At 50.8% G+C, this 20,722-nt stretch overlaps 5 protein-coding genes across 5 annotated transcripts; 1 reads left to right on the top strand and 4 right to left on the bottom strand.

Annotated features, from left to right (window-relative positions):
- Positions 1-3,232: 3,232 nt before the first annotated feature.
- On the top strand, positions 3,233-3,840 carry M438DRAFT_338411 (uncharacterized protein; the record flags this gene model as incomplete). The annotated part of the gene is made up of 2 exons (XM_029904118.1): positions 3,233-3,304; positions 3,358-3,840. The coding sequence occupies 2 exons, from the start codon at positions 3,233-3,235 to the stop codon at positions 3,838-3,840; spliced, it is 555 nt and encodes a 184-aa protein (XP_029757221.1).
- Positions 3,841-5,036: 1,196 nt separating this feature from the next.
- M438DRAFT_358346 (uncharacterized protein) lies at positions 5,037-7,961 on the bottom strand (the record flags this gene model as incomplete). The annotated part of the gene is made up of 1 exon (XM_029907251.1): positions 5,037-7,961. The coding sequence occupies one exon, from the start codon at positions 7,959-7,961 to the stop codon at positions 5,037-5,039; it is 2,925 nt and encodes a 974-aa protein (XP_029757220.1).
- A 716-nt stretch (positions 7,962-8,677) lies between these two features.
- On the bottom strand, positions 8,678-9,307 carry M438DRAFT_101178 (uncharacterized protein). The gene has a single exon (XM_029898632.1). The coding sequence runs from the start codon at positions 9,197-9,199 to the stop codon at positions 8,846-8,848; it is 354 nt and encodes a 117-aa protein (XP_029757219.1). The 5' UTR covers positions 9,200-9,307; the 3' UTR covers positions 8,678-8,845.
- A 1,156-nt stretch (positions 9,308-10,463) lies between these two features.
- Positions 10,464-12,443, bottom strand: M438DRAFT_101138 (uncharacterized protein). Its single transcript, XM_029898631.1, has 3 exons — positions 11,999-12,443; positions 11,602-11,686; positions 10,464-11,445 (listed from the first exon to the last, which is right to left on the bottom strand). The coding sequence occupies exons 1-3, from the start codon at positions 12,053-12,055 to the stop codon at positions 10,724-10,726; spliced, it is 864 nt and encodes a 287-aa protein (XP_029757218.1). The 5' UTR covers positions 12,056-12,443; the 3' UTR covers positions 10,464-10,723.
- A 2,491-nt stretch (positions 12,444-14,934) lies between these two features.
- M438DRAFT_338408 (uncharacterized protein) lies at positions 14,935-15,186 on the bottom strand (the record flags this gene model as incomplete). The annotated part of the gene is made up of 2 exons (XM_029904117.1): positions 14,935-15,118; positions 15,173-15,186. The coding sequence occupies 2 exons, from the start codon at positions 15,184-15,186 to the stop codon at positions 14,935-14,937; spliced, it is 198 nt and encodes a 65-aa protein (XP_029757217.1).
- Between the last annotated feature and the right edge of the window lie 5,536 nt (positions 15,187-20,722).

The raw sequence follows: 20,722 nt of genomic DNA, 5'->3' as shown, positions 1-20,722 counted from the left end.
AATAATGACATTGACAGATGCGCCGTCTGTCTTTTACATTTCTCTTCTGCTTTTCATCTGAATAGCGACGCAAATGTTCGAACTTCCATGCCTGATTGATACTTTCATCGACAGCATTGAGACTACTTTCGTTCCTGATTCCGGACAATGACCCGAAGAGTTGGTGATTGGTCTACAATAACAACATCGTCCTTGCTCGCTTGGGGTTGGTTGTCGACAGTGGACCTGAAGGTAATGGAATGCTGATCGAAGACCTAGAACAGCTGAGATCACGAGAGAGTAATGTTGTAACAGGGCAGAGGAGATTGAGTGAAGGGTTCGTGGTAGAGATCGGATGTAGGAACTGTGAGCGGTGTTTTTTGGCTTCTGCACGCTGCGGTACCGCTGAAAAGTGAAGGTAGGAGCGAATTGATTTGTGGTTGCAGCCAGGACGAAACTCAGTGAAGCTTAGACTGAGATTGGCCTTGAGATGATGCAGACTCACTAGAACGGAGTGTTGTCGAGAGAACTTCCAAAGTTCTCGACAACCTTGGAAGTGGCTGGTATCCCCCAGGGACTTGTGAAGGGTGACTCTTCGATGGAGGAACCGAGTCTTGTTGATGGCGTGCACACGAAAAGCTGTGTTCGAGTAGTAAGGTAAGATCGAAGTCGAATCTGAATCGGCAGTCCAAAGTGAGTATCTCTGCGTCGTGTCGAAACAAGTGCGGCGACCACAATGTCCGTGTTTGCCCTTCGAGTGGAGCTAAAAAGAGACGTCAACGCTGTTCTCATTACCCTCCTCGAGAAACAAACCACTCAGCCGATGCCAATCGTCTACCGCGGTCAGTACCTCCGTCTCTTCTCTCAAAGCCATGTGACCTCACTGAAGAAGGCCTTGACTGTACCATCGGCCACTGTCGCCTCAAAGTGTCGACACACCCACCACACCAGGTATTCCCTCGTGAAAGAGACGACGAGATACCAACACCTGCCCTGATATGCCAAAGCTCGAGGCAGTACCAGCGGTGTTCAGGCTGTACACAGAGTGGACGTACTCTGGCCGTATATGGAGCAGTGATGCCAATGAGTCGTAAGACCTCACTCATCTGACTCATGAGTCAATTGCCCCGTGAGTTCCTGCACATGAGGCGAAGAGGTCTGAGGCCTCCCGGCAACAGAGGTGGGCCAATAATCTTACTGTTCAGATATGCGTTTAGTTCTTCGCCGCTTCGCTCACATACGCCCTTCATATAGCCATAATTACGAGGATTCAGCCATCAGGCAGCGAATATGTCAAGTTTCCAAACGACACCATCAAGAGAGCCGACGAGAAGAAGTCCTATTACTGATGCCCAGATTTCAGGGGATGCAGAACCGTGTGACATACAGCAAGATCAAGCTATTGCGAGTGCAAACTCGGTTTGTTTTCGCAATGCGTTCAGTCTACACATGCCCGGAACGTATCTTGATGGGATTCAACTCGGGATGCGACGGCTCTCAAACCCGGACTCGAGTTCTATCGCACAGTGGACTTCAGCGGCCGAAACCAAAACTCTCAAAGTCCTCAAATCTGGAAGTCTTGAGCCTGACTGATATAACGATTAACGAGTGTTGCTTCTTTCATCTGGCAAGTATACCGCTCGGAGAACTTCGCATGCGCAGGATCATCATATCTGAAATGATTGACTTGGTCTCTCGGCGGCTGGAATGGATTGGTAGGCGGTACCTGGTTTGACATTCACCTTGGGACTTTGAGATGGCTCAAGCTCGAGCTTCAAGCTGGCGCCACACATAAAGAGTGTTTTCAGTCCATTGGTACGCTAGCAGAATTGAGGATCTTTGAACTACTGACAAGACCTCGTATGGCAAAGAACCCATCGGCCCTTGGAAATCTACTCGAGTTGTGCGATTTGGCAGTTTTAGGAGGTCGATCATCGAACCCCGACTGGCAATATCGTCAACAGTACTACCAATCTCATGCTGTCTTCGCCCTCACGCCATCATGGCCATTAAACGATTATATGTCATCTGGACATTAGGCTCGGCCTCAGCCTCCTCCGCTCTTGCCTCTTCCGTTCCTGCCTCCTCCACTCCTGTCTCTTCCATTCCCGCCTCCTCCACTCTTGCCTCTTCCGCTCCTGCCTCATCGATATGTTCAGCTTCCATGTCATGGCTTTTATCGCTACTGCCGTTGTCGTTGTCATCACAAACTTCGTCAACGTCCGCGTTGATGGTGATCTCCTCGCTGCTCTCTTCAGAGTATTATTCCTAGCCATGGTTGGATCTTGTAGATACCAGGCAGTCGTCGTCGGCTCCGACAGAGGTATCGATGCCCTCCGAGCCTTGGATTGCAATAATACTACAAGACATGTGGCGCTCGCTGTCTGATCTCGCCGTTGGGAGCAAACATAGCTCGCAGCGAGGGACGTCCAGATCGCTTAATTGCGATCGTTCCCATCTCCTTGCTTAACAGCCAGGAGTGAGTGTTCGAAGCAGCGTTACTAGTGTCTCCGTCGACCGATACTAGCCTACTATCCTTCTACTAGATCACCTCCTATGCATGCAGTGACGGTATACATGGCAATAACGAAAGGTGCGAGTATATCGAACGTCTTCTACAAAACCATGTAGCTAGAGTCGATGAGCCTACATAAGCCTCGTAGTCCGCCTTAATACTGCTATTAAGTTACCAAGATCTTCTGCTAGAGAATACCGGTGTTTCTTTGTGTTGTGGTCCATGACAACAAAACTTCTAGCTTTCCTAAATCTGACTATATTTTCATTGACGCTTTCTGTGCAATGCTTTCCCTGGTTTTGCAAGGTCTACTAGTGGGAATGATGCTGCCGTCAACAGAGAGATGAAATGATTGAGATAAATTGAGGCCAGGCGTGAGAGACGCGACTTTCTGTATTATCACAGTTGCACATGAGAAGTAATTGACCTACAGTCAGGGCTAAGAATATCCCAGCGAATTAACCTATAGCGAATATGGATTGAGAATTGATGTCGGGAGACAGGCTATGATCCTGCTCCTCCCAAATGCACAAGTATGAGGTCATGGTGTTTTGGATAATGAAGCTTGTTTCACTGAGGATGTTGCGTCGGGTTCGGGAAAGAACATCTCAAATTTGTTGTTCCTTCCTTGAGCTGCGTTTGACGAATCTCATTTGTCTGCAAGGCTCGTCATCCCAACGATCTTACCACTCCCGCATATCGTCCACTCATAACACAACAACACCGTCCCATACCGAGATGAACAATCCACCTCCAGCCAAGGACGTTGAAGACGCCTGTGACGAGAAGTCAACTTCGACTGCTATCGAAGTACGTGCGACGCCTTTCTACACAATTCCCTGAACCTGACGGTTCACTTCTAGGGACTTCTTTCTGGAGATCTGGCCAAGTCACTCTCTATGTACGAAGCGGAATACAACACCTACATACAAGCCATGATGGACGTCAAGGTCGACACCACTCAAAACGTCTGGGACGACTACTATGACTACCTGGAGGACACGAACCTGAATTTGCAAACCATCGACCTCGACACCATTGACGCGGAAGGCATCAGCGAGATCACACATCTGCTCAAGTTAGAGAACGAAGCAAATGCCAGTGTCTTCAGGGTGCGCCGCTTGATGATGCAAGCACACAGACACATGGACAAATTGAGAACCCTGGCAAAAAGAATTGATGAGGAACATGGTTTGGAGTTGGAGAAGAAAGCCCATGTGGTCAATGTTGAATTGTTTAGACAATACACAAAGAACGTTCAGAAGCATTTCGTCGTTCTCCTCGAGCCATGGAGAGCTGTCGTCTACGGACGCGCTGCTAAAGTCTTCGACAAGGAGGAAGGTTGATCCAAACATGAGCATGGAGTCAACGGATACTGGGGGATACTCATGATTCCTTTTAACAAGGTGGATGTGGACAACTCCTACGGTCGTATCACTTGTCTTTGCTATGTTGAGACTTTCGGGTATGGTGGCACTCGGAAAACGAAAAAGAAGGCTGGATGGATCCCAACCCATTCTATTATCAGATATGCGGGCAACGCAAGCAGGAAAACATCTCATTCGAAGAGCAATGGTATCACCCCTTCCCCAGCCATGACCGACGGCAAATTAGGCATCTTGTCCGCAAGCTTGCTCGAATCTTCCAAAGCATCTCTTCTGGGTTCCACGAAAGACCGCTCAAACAGTACAAGAGATATCTCGATTCTTAAGGTAATAAACAAACAAGCTTTGTTTCGATTTACTTGCTAATTGAGAATAGCCCGAAATCCCCTATGGTTACAATCTGCTTATTAAGCTTTCGTTCTCGGCAAGAAGCTTCTCAAAAACATGAGGTTATTGGAAAAACATGTGGTTATTGACATCATCCTCTCGGAAGCTGTTTCTATTGATAGGATCGATTCTATCCAGACCACACTTGTCTGTAAGGCACGACCAAGACTGCACCTCTTCGACGACTACTCGTCGATATCTGCACATGCAACACCGAGTAAGTTATTCTCGAGGGTGACTAGCTAGCTATTCATTGTATCCAGTCTTTATCAAAACCTGTCACCTCAATACCATATCCTTCTCTGTGAAAAGCAAATGCAACTTCCTTGGCGTAAGATTGATCACTTGCCAACGTATGAACAAGTCCTTTGTCGGGCAAAGCGTGTCGAAAATGTAATATCGCTTTCTCCAGTGGCTTCAATCTTCAGCATCTTATGTGACATAACGGACTTCCGCTCGTGGCCTATCTGCCAAATCATCCATGCTCATTGATCACAAAGCCATCAAGACAGGACGCGATAGAACTACAATATGGACAGAACACGAAACACAAGACACAACACAAGCAATGACACAAAGTATTCAAGAAGGGAAAAAATGAGCTGTTATTCAAAAAGAAAAAAAGGCTAAAATGGAAAAAAAAGTCGGTCGGCTCGCGATTATTACATCGGAGCAGACACAACAAAAAAACACTGATGGTGATTTGTTAACGAAGGAGTCCACCCTCGGCACATGATCCCTGGATCCATTTCGGCATTGTCTGACACTGCTCAAAGGAAACGACCGCAGTTGGACTTGTCGAGCACGGCATCTTTTCCAAAATGCTCCTTGTAGTATGCTCGACAAACTGGGAAGTCGGCCGACCTCTTGCCTGGTTTGATGTGGGTTTCAACATTTCTCGTACCCTCAAAAAGTTTACCACATGCCCAGCACATGAAGAATTGAAAGTTCTGACGCTCAATTGTGGGTAGCGCGTTGAAGGCTTTCTTGCAGTCCGGTTCGCTCTTGAAGTGCAGGTTCTTCGGGCCTTTCGAGCGGAGGATTACTGTGCAGCCAGGCCCTGGGCAGGGCACGCCATCTTCGTCGAGCTTCTTGGCTCTGTTCTTCTCTCTGGAGCCAAAGTCACAACGCTTAGGACCACTGTCTGTGCCCAGCTCAAGCGTTCCGTTCGCGTACTCCAGGATAGACATGGCTTCGCGAGCACGTTTCAATTCCGAGGTGCGCTTCTTGCCTCTGATCAGGTAGTACACGACTTCTTCACCAGTCTTTGTACTGTTCCAGGTCAACGTCAACATGATCCTGCGAGCCATCTCAAATTCTGGTCTCACAGAAGAAGTGTTTGCCCAGTGGCGTTCATCGTCTTCTTCGGTCACGTGCAGTTGCAGCATGACAGGGGTGCCGTCAAGGGTACCCTTGGACGAAGTTGTGTGACCAAGGTCATCGATTTCTTGCCTTTGCTCAGGCGAGATCTCAAGGGTGTACGCTAGGGCCAGCCTGACAGCGTAACCAGTGGTATCGCCGCGAGGGTGCAAGTAAATACTGGCACCTTCGGTCAGTCGACTGTACAAGGTGTCCTTGCTAAGGTGATCCTCGTAAATCGGCGAACTCTCATTCAGACCGCGAGTTTGCAGTGCGGACTTCATGATCTCGCGACAGGTACGTGCTAAAGGATCTGCGTATGTCTTGAAACGCTCGACCCATGCATCTGTAAGCAAGTTGATCTTGTCACCATCCCGCTTTGACCAACGCTTCGCTTCATAATCGAATGAAAGAGAAAGGTTATGTAACCAACCCCCATTCAGATCAATAAAGCAAGCTTCAAGTAGCTTGATTGGACCCATTCCATACGTCTTGAACACTTCAATCGGCATGATTGTCACAGCCTTCAACTCAGCACGAGTGTTGTCAGCGTTCATGAGCTTATACAAAGCCTTGCCTGATTCAGACCTGTGCCGACTTAGGCTGAAATGTTGCAAGGCTCTTGAAAGCATCATTTGTTGAGTCATCGAGCCAGAACTTCCGTAGTAGTTGTGTATCAATAATCTCATGAGCTCAGCAACCAAATCGGATTGATCTGGATGGAGCTGAACGATGCGGACATTGTAGAGGCCATGCATGTACTCGGCCTCGAAGATCTCGCGGTAAGCCGCAAAGAGCTCCTCGTGCGGCCATGGCTTTCCTCCACTCATCAACTCAATTGACCGAGCAGTCATGCCAGCGAGCGCAACTTTCATGAGGTCCATGGGGGTGAACACATCCATCCACGAGTTGTCTTCTTCAGGGAAGGCCTGCTTGCGCAGCTCGTATGCGGTCTTCAACATCTGAGGAAGCACCGCGCGGAGAGTCAAGCTACCTGGATTGATAGCACTGATCGAACCCGAAGGGGTCCTGATCTCTGTAAAATAACCAGGGGCCGGGAAGTATTCAAACTCCCAAGCCTCAGTCGTCGAATACATGTGGGCGCCGACATAAGAACCGTTGGTCAGTCCAGGATGCTTGCGACCGCTCTGTCTTGCTTGACCTGGCTTGAAAACCAAAGGTGCAATCTCAACACGGACACAAGGTGCCAGAACGACCTTGGACCGTTGAGCACGCGAACCATGAGCTGGGACATCACTATCCTCAGACAAAGCCTCCACTTCAGCCTCATCTAGACTGCGCGCTGGTTCAAAGTCGTCATCTTCTGACACGGGCACATCAATCTCTGGCTCGTACATGTCATCAGCTGACTCGGCCTCGGGGGCAATAGCCTTACCCTTGCCTTTGTTCAGACGACGGACCTCGACAGGCTCATCTTCTGACAGGATGTCATTGATGGGAGCCTTGGCCTTGGCCTTGGCCTTGCCCTTACCCTTACCCTTACCTCTCTTTGGACGAGGGCTCTGATCAGGCTCATCGGCACTGTCATCAAGAGTCACCAGGTCAACTACAGGAGGACGAATACAAGCACGCTTCACTCTCGGCTGCACACCAAGATCTACTTCAGACATGCGGCGCTGTGCGCGACCGACATGTTCCACACCCGAGCCACGCAAAGCATTTCTGCTTGGGGCCAGGGAGGGAATGGGGGAAACACTAGGGCCTCGCAAAGCATTTCTGCCGCGGGGCGCGCTGGTGGGACTAGATACCAGGTCCAGGTCACGCGTAGCGGGGATGCTAGGGACCGGGACAGCAGGACTAGATGATAGGAATTCCAGGCGAGGAGCCTGAACAGCGGGCTTGGGAGAACCCGGATAGATGTCTGACAGGGGTGACGAGTCCCTTGTGTCGTCCAACTGATCTTCCGAACGATTTGTGTCCGTAGACGTTCTTCCGTGACTCTGAGGAGAGGAAGGGATAGGTGGGAGAGGAGAGGGGGAACGACAAGAAACCACAGGGCAAGGACCCGAGTCAAACTCCTGCCACTCCCTGAGGCACTCATCCTTGTCTTTTTCGCCCACTTGGGCCTGGTACTTACTGAAGAACGCCGTTCTGAGATCATCCTGCTGAGCCTGTGGGGTGGCGGCAGCGAGGGTTGTCTCCTCGAGCAGGTCCTCGTTGTGTGAGTCCTTGGGTTGCGCGCAGAACAACCTTTCAAGGGTCTCCCTTGCGTCGGAGCGGCGAGCGGCGGAGGACGAGGGCGAGGGCGAGGGCGAGCGACTCTGATGAGATTCGCGGACCTGGCGAGCACGGCGGATTGAGGCAGCACGGTACATGTTGGCGTGTTGAGTGAGAACGGGTTTAAAGAGCGTGAAGGGCTTAAAACGAGAGTCAATGCAACAAAAAACAGGTCAAATGAGCGTGGTCGTAGTCGAGCGTGTCAGCTTGGTATGGCGAGTCTGAAGCCTGAAGCTTGGAGCCAGAGTCGAGCTCGAAGCTCAGCCCGGGCCCTCCTGGCAGTGACTGACGCCATTCGTCAACAGACGCCCACCATCAATTGGCCCTCCATCAATTGGCACAGCTCCAGTAAACGTCAATCCGATTACTCTATGTGCTCCGAATATACTGTCCTTCAACGATACAGTATCGGGATAGTCTCGACAAACGTTCCTCTTATAAGCCGAATTGAATTTACGCAAGACGCGCTGGTCCTCTGTATGATACTGAAGTTCTGGATGACTTTCAGTAACTGTCCGGTGGGCCGCATGAGCGTCCGGAGATTTCCAAGTACAATGCAGTGGCATGAATACGGTAGCATTAATCGGACTGTCATTGCCATACGTTCTACAGCCTGTCTGATCATATCCTGTCTTGTTCGTATACATGTTCCGAGTATTCGCCTAGTCGATGTTTCCAAATGACCTCTTTTGTCGACGATGACTGGGTATCAAGGCCGCAAAACTTCAGAGCCTTGTGATGTAATGCGCCCCATTCTATGTAACAAGAATTGAACATCACCAAGCTTGCGTGCTGGCGAAAGTGATTTAACCAAGTCATGGTCTCTTGCTTGGTTGTATAGATAGTCGCCGTTTGATTGGCTGCGTCGATTTCAACGGGCCGAGATCATAGCTCAAGTCCGCGTCCGAGCGCGAATCTTTTTCGTGGCGATCATCATGATGGTCGCGCATCATGATGCTAACCAAGCGACAGAACCTCGGGATCAGGAGTGAATTAACTTTGTGGCCTCAGACAACCAGACAAGGACACCAGGTCCAGCATCAAAGCAGCAGTCCGGAACCCTCTCGTAGCCGCAGCGCTCGCACACCGTACGCTTGAGCCGGACGCAACCCCAAGACATACGTGTGGTCGATGTTGCCAGCACACCAATATCGACCACAGGAGATAGCTTTTCGGACGATACAAGAGATGGATTTCCAAGGACAACCAAAGTCTCGAGGCTCTCAGGAGCAGGGCAACAGCAAGCACGTCTTCGCATAAAGACCAACTGCTGCTTGTCCGGTATTGAAGCTCTCGTTGCGCGAAGAGTTAGGAAGAAGCGAGCCCATGGGTTCATGACGATCGTCGGTCACCTGTGAACCACGGAAAGCGAGCGGAGGCCGGGAGTCAGGCCCCTAGTCAACACCATCTCTGAGATCGGGCGGCGTTGCTAGGAGGCATCTCTCCGCTACGGCTCTCGCACTCGATCGAGACCTACTAGACACAACACGATGGGCCTATAGCGAGCTTGGGAGAGCTTTACCGGTTTACAGGGTGCAGGAATTTTCGTAGTCTATAACGAATAAATGTCTCTGCTTGATCTACCCTGGCCCAGTACGCTCTCGTGCACAGCCATAGTCGTCGCCCATATGCTCGTCTTCTCGCGCCCCCTTCTGATCTCTCTCACATATCCTCCGCCCTTGCTGGCTCTTGACCTTGTGTGATGTAAGGACCAGAGGGATGAACGGGAGTCAGATGCCGAGCTGCTCAATTTTGTAGAAAGTCCCACGCAAGGCAGTGGACCCGAGTGTGAAACCGCGTATGTCGCATTCAATTTCTTCTCTTTCGTGGTCCTCACTGATCTAGACATCTTTCCCAGCCAGCAAGACCTCGATATCACAGCTTGCCCCCACCAACTGCGATTGAAATTTCTGTACCGGAACGATACAGTATCGAATCTTTCTTGCTGCTGGCGGACGGGGGAGCTCATTGTATGTGATGGAGGTAGAGAGTAATGCTTTGTGTGACGCATGCATATCAGATAAAGACGTGGGTTCGGCGAACATCATCCTTTGTACGTGTCTCTCACACCGAGGTCGCACGAGGGGATCGCCACGTCTGCAAATGGTTGGCCCTCGTCTTGCATCTCGTGTTTGCACATGCCGAGCTGCGAGACCAATGCCGCAAGTCCACATTTGTTCAGCTTTATGGTATCTTCGGGAGTACATCTCGTTATTCGGGTTGATTGAGGCCGGTCGCATCGCTGGGCTAAGTCTGGACTACCTATGTCCCGTCAACTATGGCAGCCGAGAGCTGGATCACGGGCTCGGTGATTGAAGAAGTGTCGCGCTCGTGAACTGGTTTGTCGACCTTTAAAGCATCCTCCGAAAGAGGCGTAGATCCAAGCGACGAATACCGATCTGCAAATTCGATTGGATTAATGTGACTGTGTTAGTGCTCCTTTGCGTGTTCGGGATAGTCGAGGGCAGAGAGCGCCATCTCTTTGCTCTGGCGGACGCGTTGGCTCGAATGATAAAATGCCGCTCAAGCCATGGTGTGATGACACACCGATGGTCCGTGCCTTGCAGAATCAGTCAAAAAACATAAACACATGGGTCCTACTTGAGTAAGGCCAGAGAAGAAGAGCAAGTTCACATGTGGCACATATAATTTTTGGGATGCTTTCCATTAAACTACAAACAGATAAAAAATACTGGCCTTTGGCCCAACCAAAAAGAACAAAGAGAAGAAAAAAAGCAAAATAAGAATACAAAGAATAGAAAAGACAAAAGAAAAAAAGGGAAAAGGCCACCACGACAAAAAAAAAACCGAAATAATTATACTAAAAAAAAAACCGCCACGCTCTCAAAACTCGTCCTCGTCATCTGGCAGTGGGACCTCGGGCATCTCGACGTCGGCGTAGTCCTTGTCGAGCCACTTTGGTGGCAGCGGCGCGGGCGGCGGATGCTGTTGCTGTTGCTGCTGTTGCTGCTGCTGCTGTTGCTGCTGTTGCTGCTGCTGCTGTTGCTGCTGTTGCTGCTGCTGCTGTTGCTGCTGCTGTTGCTGTTGCTGCTGCTGTTGCTGCTGTTGCTGCTGTTGCTGCTGCTGTTGTGGCTGCTGCTGCTGCTGCTGCTGCTGTTGCTGCTGTTGTTGTTGCTGTTGCTGCTGAGCTTGTTGTTGTTGCAACTGCTGCTGCTGCTGGGCCTGTATTTGTTGCTGTTGCATTTGCAATTGTTGTTGCTGCTGTTGCTGAGCTTGTTGCGCCTGCTGTGCTTGCTGTTGTTGCGCCTGTTGCTGCTGCTGCTGTTGTTGTTGTTGTTGCTGTGCTGCTGCTGCTGTTGGTGTTGCTGCTGCTGCTGGTGTTGCTGCTGCGGCGGCAGCCTTGCGCAGGGCGGCGGCGCGGCGGGACCGGGCGCCACGGCTCAAGCCCTTGCCATGGGCTGGGGGCGGGCGCGATCCGGCGACGCCGGACGTGGCGGCACGGGGCCGGGCTGCTGAGACGGCGGCGGTAGGAGCGGCTTGGGCAAGGGTCTGGTCGACAGCTTCGGCAGAGTTCAAAAACGACGCGAACGCCGTGCCGAACAGAGCGGCCTGTTGAGGTGTCTGTGAATATGGTCAGCACTTGTGTCATGCATGTATGTATGAAATGGCATGATGATGGACGTCGATGATGGTGGACGTCGATGATGATGGACGTCGATGATGGTGGACGTCGATGATGATGGACGTCGATGATGTTGGACGTCGATGGTGACTTACGGGGGCCATGGATCTTGCTCTTGACGTTGTCAATGGTGTCGGATGACTCGACCTCTAGGGTGATGGTCTTGCCGGTGGGAGGAAGCTGCAATCGGAGTGGTCAGCATGAGTGCCTAAGAATCAAGAACAAGCGTCTGTGCCAGGATGTGTTATAGCAGATCCATCGTCTGCAAGTATGTGGAGTCTGCTACTGGTGGCGATAGCAAGTACGAGAGAGCTGCTTTGAAGCTGTCGATGATGGCGACTGCCATGAAGACCAAACGAGAGATGCTTTGAAGCTGTCGATGATGGCGGCTGCCATGAAGACCAAANGGGCAATGGATAGGTACTTACAACTGCTTGATGTGATGCTGAGGAGAGGAAGCAGGTTGGGGACAGGCAGAAAGGATATACTCACGAAGCGCGGGGTACAGCACCTTCCCAACTGACGACGAACAACAGCTAGACTCGTCATCGGCTGTCGAGTCGAGTCCCGCTCGAATCTGCGGTCTGTGACGTTTGACTGACTTCCATGGCACCGGAGCTCATGTCTCGGATCACATACCAGATTAGATCAGCCTACACTCACGGCTTATGCGATGAACTCAATAATGCATGCGACCTTTGTAACCCACTAAATGTTATATGCTACTCTGTAGGAGTGTTCTCTGGCAGACCATGTCTCGTTAATTAGCAAGACTCGACGTGCAACGCCGACTCCCGAGTACTCTTAAGTATATTGGAATTCTCGCAAGCATAGCTCATGGATCGAGCGTATCGATTGTCGTTCGGCTTTCGAGCTCATAATCGAGTCACCTGTCATCCGTTTCCACGGAAGCTTGGTTGTGGTGCGCATACTGAACAGGCATGCTGCTCACTGTCAATACTGTCAATACTGTCAGACATACGATTGACCTACTTGTTGCATTTGTGACATGAAATCTGCACCAAGACGATTGTCAGATCACGACTTGTCACGAGCTTAAGACAGGCGCAAAAGTTTAGTTCTTTCGCAGGTGCTGTAGTCCGTGACGGAGATTCGATGGCAGGAACCTTTGCTACTCAGTCACCACTTGTAGTGACAGCATGTTCTTCTAAGCGAGGGATGGTCTGTTTTCGTCACGTGCATTGCTCGCAAATTGTGATATAGGAGGAGCTGCGACACAACCCTTTGACCAGAGAAGGAAGACATATAATCCGATCACAATGGGAAACTGTTTAACATGTGAGTGTGTAAAATAGACACGAAAAGCTATTCGTTGGCGGATGGCTTATCAGCTCTCCTTGCCGGACTCACAAACTCGCATTGGGTCCCTGTCGATCATATCGCCTTTCTTTTGTGCAAATTTTGTACAGCTTGTCTTGAGTAGCCCAGTCTTATCGATCATGATTCATGGAAGCGGAAATCAGCATTCGGAAGGCGCGCCTGCAGGCAAGATGCGTCACTTCCGGGGTTTCGCATATTACGTCCGAAAATCTTTTCGCTCTGCTGGACTGCAGGCTGTACTGTCCGAAACCATCCCTGTATGGCCTTGACGTACGCAGTAAAGCGCTTCGTAGCAGGGGTGCCTTGGGTATCGAGGTACTGGAGTAGGGTGTCGTTGTTCTTGGAGAGGAGGTGGTGATATTCTTGAGGTGTTGTACCGCTTGCGCCCAATCCCTTAGGGAAGGGTGGCCTTTTCTTGTCTGCTCCCATGGGAACAAGTACAAGCAGTGTAGAGTGAGCTAGATGTGTTGGCGGCCAAATGTACGAGGTTTTTCGTGAATTTGGCGTTCCTCGCGTATTACGTCGGGGAATGGTCTCCTGTAACGCGCGCAGGGGATCGTTAGCACGTTCTCCGCATATGGAGAAAGCACAAGCGCATTTCTTCACGTATAACCCTCTTTGTCTTAGGGCCCTCGTTACAGCAGCTGGGAGGTGGTGATAGGCTTGTCGACGCTCCAGTCAGACTTGGGCTTGATCTGGTGTGATTATGTGAAGGCTTTTTTAAGACTCGGGACAAACAGAATAGCAAGCAACAAGTCTGACAGGTTATCTTATGGTTTCTCCATCTTGGGTGTCACCCTTAAGACAAGTGAATGAAATTTGGATGTGCTGCTCTACTCTGCTTCTTGTGATGTCCCGATGTTGCTAACGCGGTGTAAAGCAAGATGGGAATGTAGACAGCTGTTGACACAAAACCTGGTGAAAGTGCTACGCCAAAGAACCAGTTGACGGGTAACTCGATACAAGATAAGTGAGTGTCGATAAGATGCGCTGCTGAAGGAGAGACAGTGAAGGAGCGTAGACTGTGTCCATCGACGCAGAGAATACAATTCCAGAAAGACTCGGGAATGGTAGGTTGTGTCCATCTGTCATGGCATAACGCCTGTGGCGGAAGATGCGAGAAGTCTGACGAAGATACAAGAGTACCCGACCACTGTGGCTAGAAAATGGCGTGGATCAGGGTGTGATGAGTAAACAAAGATCCAGACTCGTGGGGACTGAAGAACAAGAGTCTTCGTAGGGCCGGACATTGTTGACATATAATTTACAATCACAGAAGCGAGCAAGACTAAAGATGGGTTTATCAAGCGTGGAGATCAGAAAGCCATGCTCGTGATGTCGACGTAGATATTTACAGAGCCAATCGCCTCGTCTAGCGACTCTAGCCAAGCCGACTCGATGACGGTGTTCTGGAACCTGAAGCCCAACAGCTCATCTCCCAGAACATGTGGTGTGACGAGTGTCCAAAAACCCCTGATGCCCATGGCAGATGGATGTCGTTTTGTCAAGTGTGGTACCCTTTCAGCGCACAGCTTGAACATGGCTCAATTTTTCCTGGGTCAAAAGATCATCTCAACTTTGTTGTCCATATTGTGTCCGGCTTGTGTGGCTATAGGAAATGCTGGAGTATGTAGTCTTCTGGTCCATGATACGGAGCTGGAGTCGACGGTGTCTTGAATTCTGCCCGCCCAAACATCGGGAATGAGGCTTGGTGGGGACAAGTTGTTGGACGCTTTGTATAGTCTTGGTACCCCGAACAGTTCGTCCTCGTACCAGGATGACTTCAAGTGTTGCACGAATGCTTTCTCTTGCGTCTCGAGGAGGCGGAGTATCAAAGATAGCTTCATATATGTTGCCGAAGAACTCCTTCGCCTTGCCCTTGGTCCCTAGAGTATTGTCTTCGCACTTGTTGCTTTTCCGGTCATTCAGTCCTTGTACAGGACGATGTTGAAGTCGAGAAGCGTCTTGTCGGAAGGAAGGCCGCGTACGAGGATGTGTGATTTGGAGGTGCCCTTATTGACGAGGGTGCGTGGTTTGGACGTGTCCTTGTTGATGAGGGTGCGGATGGGCCCGAGACCTCAACCGACCTATTGCTTCTCGGCCTTCTTCGAGTATTTGATGACTTTAGCACGAGTCCCGTGAACAATAACGGAGATGGCGAGATCCTCGGCGGTCAAGACAGTCAGGGCGGTCAAGTCTTTCGGGGTATCGACAATAATTTCTTCGACGGTCGTCTTGCTAGGAACATAGTTGTAATCAAGCTGGGGATTGCTTCTAGATGTTAGAGGCTATACATGAGATGTTCTGTTGTTAGTTTGGACATACATGGTGGCAGACATGAGGTTGCTGATCACAGATTTGGGTCGTTCGGTCTGATGGGTAATTGGAGGTGTCGGATAAGACTGGTTCGACTCGGCCGTTGTGCCGTCTGTCGATGCGGAGTAGGTCACTGATCTTCTTTGGCGTGAGCTCGCCAGGCCTTCAGCCGGATCTCATCCATCGTCGCTCGAAGAGGCTCGTGGTGGACGCTTTGATCGGATGCAGCAGGGCCATCAAGGTCCAAGGCTGGAGATGTGCGCACTTTTTGAACGGCAGTAGCAGGTCTGCCAAGACTGTCACCTCCGCTTCCGGTGCCGATGCCGACTCGAATGCAGCGCCATGCCACTCGAATACCACGACTGCATTTTCCGATATTGACCTTTCGCAACTCATTTGAGTATAGTAAAGACATCCCGAATGTATCAACGTGAATGATTAGTGGCACAACAATCGCAACAAAACCGAGCATCCATCCCGGCGAGATGCCTCATAATACATCCGGTCAAAAGGCACAATGTTACTAGATTTGATGTCATTATCGACAGAGACTAGCAGGAGTCTCTCCTAGGGCAGGAGTAATCTCCCTGCTGCTATGTTACATGCTCTGCTTCATTACTGTCGCAATGCACGGTGCCTTTCAAGTTAGAATGACGCCCTATAAGAGCATAATAGAGCCGCTCTAAGCTCGAAAACATCGTCTGTTTAACTTCCCTATACCTAGATCTAACCCGAGCCATTGCACTGGTATGATCTGAATCAGTTCAGCATGCGTTGTGGCATGTGAGTGACGCATTCTCCAGGCCAATCATCGTCTAGTCAGATTTGTATGCAGGGAGGATGGTTGTCGCATTCCTCCCCATCTTGGCCCATCAAACTATAGGTATGTTTTTCATTCCTCAACCTTGCTTCGTCAATCGCGTGCACAATGTCTTCCGCGCGGATCGCTCTTCTCCTTTTATCTCAGTCGTTCCTTTCAACTCGTTAGCTGGTCGTGGTACCACATTCGCTTCTTTGCGTAACTTTTGATACACCTCTTCATCTCGTTGTCCAGCCTCTAGAGGCAGGCACAAAGATGATACCTCGTCGTTTCCTCTCTCTTGCGTCTGCATTTTCATTCTTGCAAGCATGTAACGCAGAGACTATCACGCTCACGACTCACGTCAGTGCTTGTAGCGCAACCTACACATCTGGAACCTCCACAACGGTCATCGAATCTACTGTGACTGTTCAGCCCACGCCATGGACTGATGTGGCAGCCAATGGTGGTGCACCATTCGTGATTCGACTTGAGCAAGTCGATGCCTCTGGATATCCAGAGCAGGATCCCGCGCCATACTGGTTGACATACAATGGAAACACAACGACCAATTCCTCGCTCGCAGCAGTTTACTTCATCACTGGAGGCCGACTTTCGACACAGAATGGTAGCCACGTTGCGACCAATATCAACGTGGTTGACCAGGCATTCGGCATTACCGATTATCCTCTGCCCATTAACACCACTTTCTCCGTTCGAAACAGAATGCTGAATTGGACTAACCCACTTTTCACGAATGGCACTGCTCAGTTCTACAAACTTCCTCCTGGTCTGCTTGACAACGCTTTGATTCTTGCCAAGTTTTTGGGCCCTATGGAGGCACAAAGAAGCTGGAGTCCAGTCATTCTTTATGTTGAGCCTTTGGTGAACAATGGGACAGGAGTCACACCTTCGGTTTCCTCTCAAGCTTCGGGCTCACCTCTGAGCACTGTATCAGGCTTCTTGCCAAGTAGTATTGCCTCTTCATCAGGCACTGTTGCACAGTCTTCAATCTCCGGGTCATCCGCTTCATCATCTGCTGCAGTTGCTGCATCCTCGATCCAGTCCCAATTGTCGTCGCAGTTGTCGTCTGTCGCCTCTGGAGCTTCCTCGGCTTCTTCGATGGCCTCTATGTCTTCTCAATCGGCATCTGCTATATCTTCCAGGTCTGTTTCTGCTTCTTCTATGCAATCTATGGCATCATCTTCTGCTTCCTCGGTGCTTTCGTCGATTGCCGCCGGAGCTTCTTCTCTTCCAGCTGGAGTCTCCAGTTCGGCAGCAGGTGGAGCCAGTTCAAGTGCGACCAGTGTTCCTTTCAGTGGCTCGGCATCTATCAGCGGAATTGGTCCTGTTATCGTCCCGAGTTCCAGTGGAGTCTCTACGACCACCATTCCTGCTGCGGTCTCGTCTGCCGGCTCTTCATCAGCCAGTTCCGCCTCCTCTTCTGCTACCCCGACCACCCTGCCTCCTCAAACAACCTACACTTGTCCCTCTTCGGATAATCAGATGGTTCAAGCTAACACTGGAGGTATGTACACCATCGGTTGTAACGAAGAAGTATCAGGAGGTGGTGTGCTCGCTGGCTCCGCTCCCGACTTCAACGGTTGTATGACTCTTTGCGATCAAACCACTGGCTGCACGGCATGGACCTTCAACGGAAATTGCTACCTCAAAACCGGTGCTTCTTCGTCTGAGTTCTCATTCCAACCCGGTACTCAGGGCACAGTTTCTGGTATCCGAAGTGTTCCAGCCCGACCTGGTGGCACAGGACCCTCGAGCTCTTCTTTGGTCTCTTCTGCTGGTCAGTCTTCATCTTCTGTTGCTAGGCCATCTTCGTCTTCTGCTGTCCCAGCTGTGTCATCTGTTTCTCCAGCAGTGTCATCTGTGGCACCAGTCTCGTCAGTATCTGCGGCTTCTAGCAGGGCTTCCAGTAGCACTCCTGGTATGTCATCCAGTGCACCAGCTTCAGTCATCTCATCTTCGGCATCGTCTATTAGATCATCAGTCTCTTCTGCATTATCTTCGGTGGTATCATCCGTCAGATCGTCTGCTACTTCTGTTGGATCTTCAGCCACTTCTGTTGTATCATCTGCATCTTCCGCAGCATCAGCCGCATCTTCAAGTCGAGCAGCCTCCTCCTCCGCTGCAGCATCCTCATCTTCCAGCCGTACCAGCTCGGCTCCAGCAGCCGCATCTTCAATTGCAGATTCCACGTACTCTTGTCCTGCGGTCAACGGTACATCAGTGCTGGCCAGCACCGGTGGTACCTATGAGATTCGCTGTGCGGGTGAAACGACTGGTGGTGGAACCAATGCTGGCGCTACAAGAGATTTCAACCATTGCATGACCTTGTGCGATCAGAGAGCTGGTTGTGGTGCTTGGACTTACACTGGTAACTGCTACCTCAAGCTCTCTGGTACCATCAGATTCCAAACCGGCACATTCCCTGCAAATCAGGTTGCTGGTATCAGAAACGGTCAAGCATCTGGCGCGCCATCAAGTGCACCAGCTGCGGCCGTCTCTTCTACAGCTGTCGCCGCGTCGTCCTCTCTGCCTGCCTCATACGCTACGGCTATCAGTTCAGCTACATCTGCACCTTCTTCTGCTCCCTCGCAGGTCAGCTACTCCTGTCCTGCAGTTGATGGTCAAACAGTCGTGGATAGTACCGGTGGTACCTACACGATCAAATGCGGAGGCGACACAACCGGTGGTGGAAACTCTGCTGGTGATTCTCCAGACTTCAATGGCTGCATGACTAAATGTGACAACACAGCTGGATGTGGAGCTTGGACTTACAACGGAAACTGTTACCTCAAGATCGCCGGTGACATCCAATTTGCAGCCGGCACGTTCCCTGCCAGTCAAGTTGCTGGTATCAGAAATGGTCAAGCCGGCGGCAATCCTTCTGCGACAACTTATGCGCCTGGTGGTGCATCTGGCTCCGGCACTCAGACATCTCTTGGTCCTGCATATTCCTCTACCGATAGCTCCGTCCCTAAATGTCCTGCTATGGATGGCTCGACCATCACTGATGCAAGAGGCGCCGTCTACAGCATTGCATGCGGTAACGATGGGCAAGGTGCACTGATCAAAACTGTTGGTGTCAACTCAGGGGGTATCAACACATGTTTCGCGGCTTGTGACGATACACCACAGTGTGGAGCCTTCACTTATTCAGGCGACGAGACCATGACTATGGGTACTTGCTATCTCAAGTACGAAGCTGGTGACCGTTCGAACACTGGTGTTGCAACCATTGCGCTGGCTGTTCTCTTAAAGCCCGCTCCTGGTGCCGGCTCCGCATCGTCGACCTCCTCGGCTGCTCCTTCTGTGACTTCCTACGCAGATGGCTCGACGCCGACGGTAGGTGGTACCACATATGCGATCGAGGACAACACTAGCTACGGAGGTACCGTCATTCAACTTATGAGAAAGCGAGCAACTCTCAACGTAGGCGATTGTCTCAATACCTGCTCTCAATACAGTCAATGTGTTGGAACATCGTTCGACGGTTCGGTCTGCACTTACTACGGTTCGATCGACAAGACCAGCAAGCAAACTGTTCAGGGTGTGACTTTTGCCACGGTTCAGGCTCGTGCATCGCCTAGCAGTTCAATCGTCCGCCCAACGAGCGCGGCTGCTTCATCCTCACGTGCAGCTGCCTCCTCGGCTCCTGCTGCCGCCTCATCGTCTCGCGCAGCTGCTTCTTCTGCGGCTGCCTCATCTGCCGCTGCCGCAACAACAGCACTTCCTTCGGGTGGTGGTAGCCCTACGGTTGTGAATCCCGATGGCTCCACATCGACCTACAATGGTCTTCTCGCCAGTCCGACTCGCTGCGACTTTGGTGACCCGCTCAACACCGAGGAAGATGACACTTACTGCGAAGTTGATCTTCCCTTCTCAATGCGCATCTACCAAGGATCCTCAACCAAGACATTCCCCAGCACCAATGGTGTAAGTACTTCTCCAAGCCATCATTGAGCCTGAAACTGACATCTTACCCACAGCTCCTCTCCCTTGACCAAGGAAGCATCATCTACAACAACGCACCCGGTCTCCCTAACCAATTCCTCCCCCCTAACACCGCAGCTCCTTTCTTCGACGACCTCATCAAAAATGGAGATAACCTAGACATGGGCATCTTCTTCCAGACCACCGCCACCACTGTCACTTACGAGTACCGTCTCGCTCGTGGAGGCACTTACGAAAACTACCATTTCACTCTTAGCTATGACAGCACCAAACCTGGTGTCTTTGTCTATAGGTACTATGAGATCGGCGGCGATCAAGGATCGGGCAGTGCGAATATCGGTATTCAAGGGTTGGCTGCTGATGGCAGGACGGCTACTGCTGTCAACTTTGCTCTCAACAAGCTTGGTGCTGTTGTGGTGGGTTCGACGTTGACTTGCGATACTTCAGTCACACCTGCTGCTTGTGTGCGTTCTTAGGTTTAGGTCCCTGAGATTATGTCTCTTCCTCAAGAGGAGGTACCACACGTGGTACTTGGTGGATGATTGCATGGAAAGTTTTGTTGGGCATAGCCAGGATGTCTTTTTGCATTGTTGTTTGCTTCTTCGTTCACGGATTATTATCCACTCATAAGTATTAGTCCTGTATGCTCAAATTGAAATGAATGATTGATTACTATACCAATCACTGCTCGAGACAGCTCTGGTCGACGACGTGACGCCGTCACTCCGAGCGCGACTCCCTAGCACAGCGACGCGCTGTTGTGGTGCATTTGACGCAATGCACGATCG

The sequence above is a fragment of the Aureobasidium pullulans genome, assembly GCF_000721785.1.
Source record: "Aureobasidium pullulans EXF-150 unplaced genomic scaffold scaffold_21, whole genome shotgun sequence".
Classification (NCBI taxonomy): domain Eukaryota; kingdom Fungi; phylum Ascomycota; class Dothideomycetes; order Dothideales; family Saccotheciaceae; genus Aureobasidium; species Aureobasidium pullulans.
The sequence above is the reverse complement of the archived record's forward strand: the minus strand, read 5'-3'. Positions and strand labels throughout refer to the sequence as shown.

What these genes read in the sequence shown, in the direction of transcription:
- M438DRAFT_101178 (XM_029898632.1), bottom strand. Translation starts at nt 9,199, where the DNA reads ATGAACCCATGGGCTCGCTTCTTCCTAACTCTTCGCGCAACGAGAGCT.
- M438DRAFT_101138 (XM_029898631.1), bottom strand. Translation starts at nt 12,055, where the DNA reads ATGACGAGTCTAGCTGTTGTTCGTCGTCAGTTGGGAAGGTGCTGTACC. An exon ending in GGTGCTGTACCCCGCGCTTC is followed by an intron (nt 11,687 to 11,998) that starts GTGAGTATATCC and finishes CTCCGATTGCAG; the next exon opens with CTTCCTCCCACCGGCAAGAC. An exon ending in GAGCAAGATCCATGGCCCCC is followed by an intron (nt 11,446 to 11,601) that starts GTAAGTCACCAT and finishes CCATATTCACAG; the next exon opens with ACACCTCAACAGGCCGCTCT.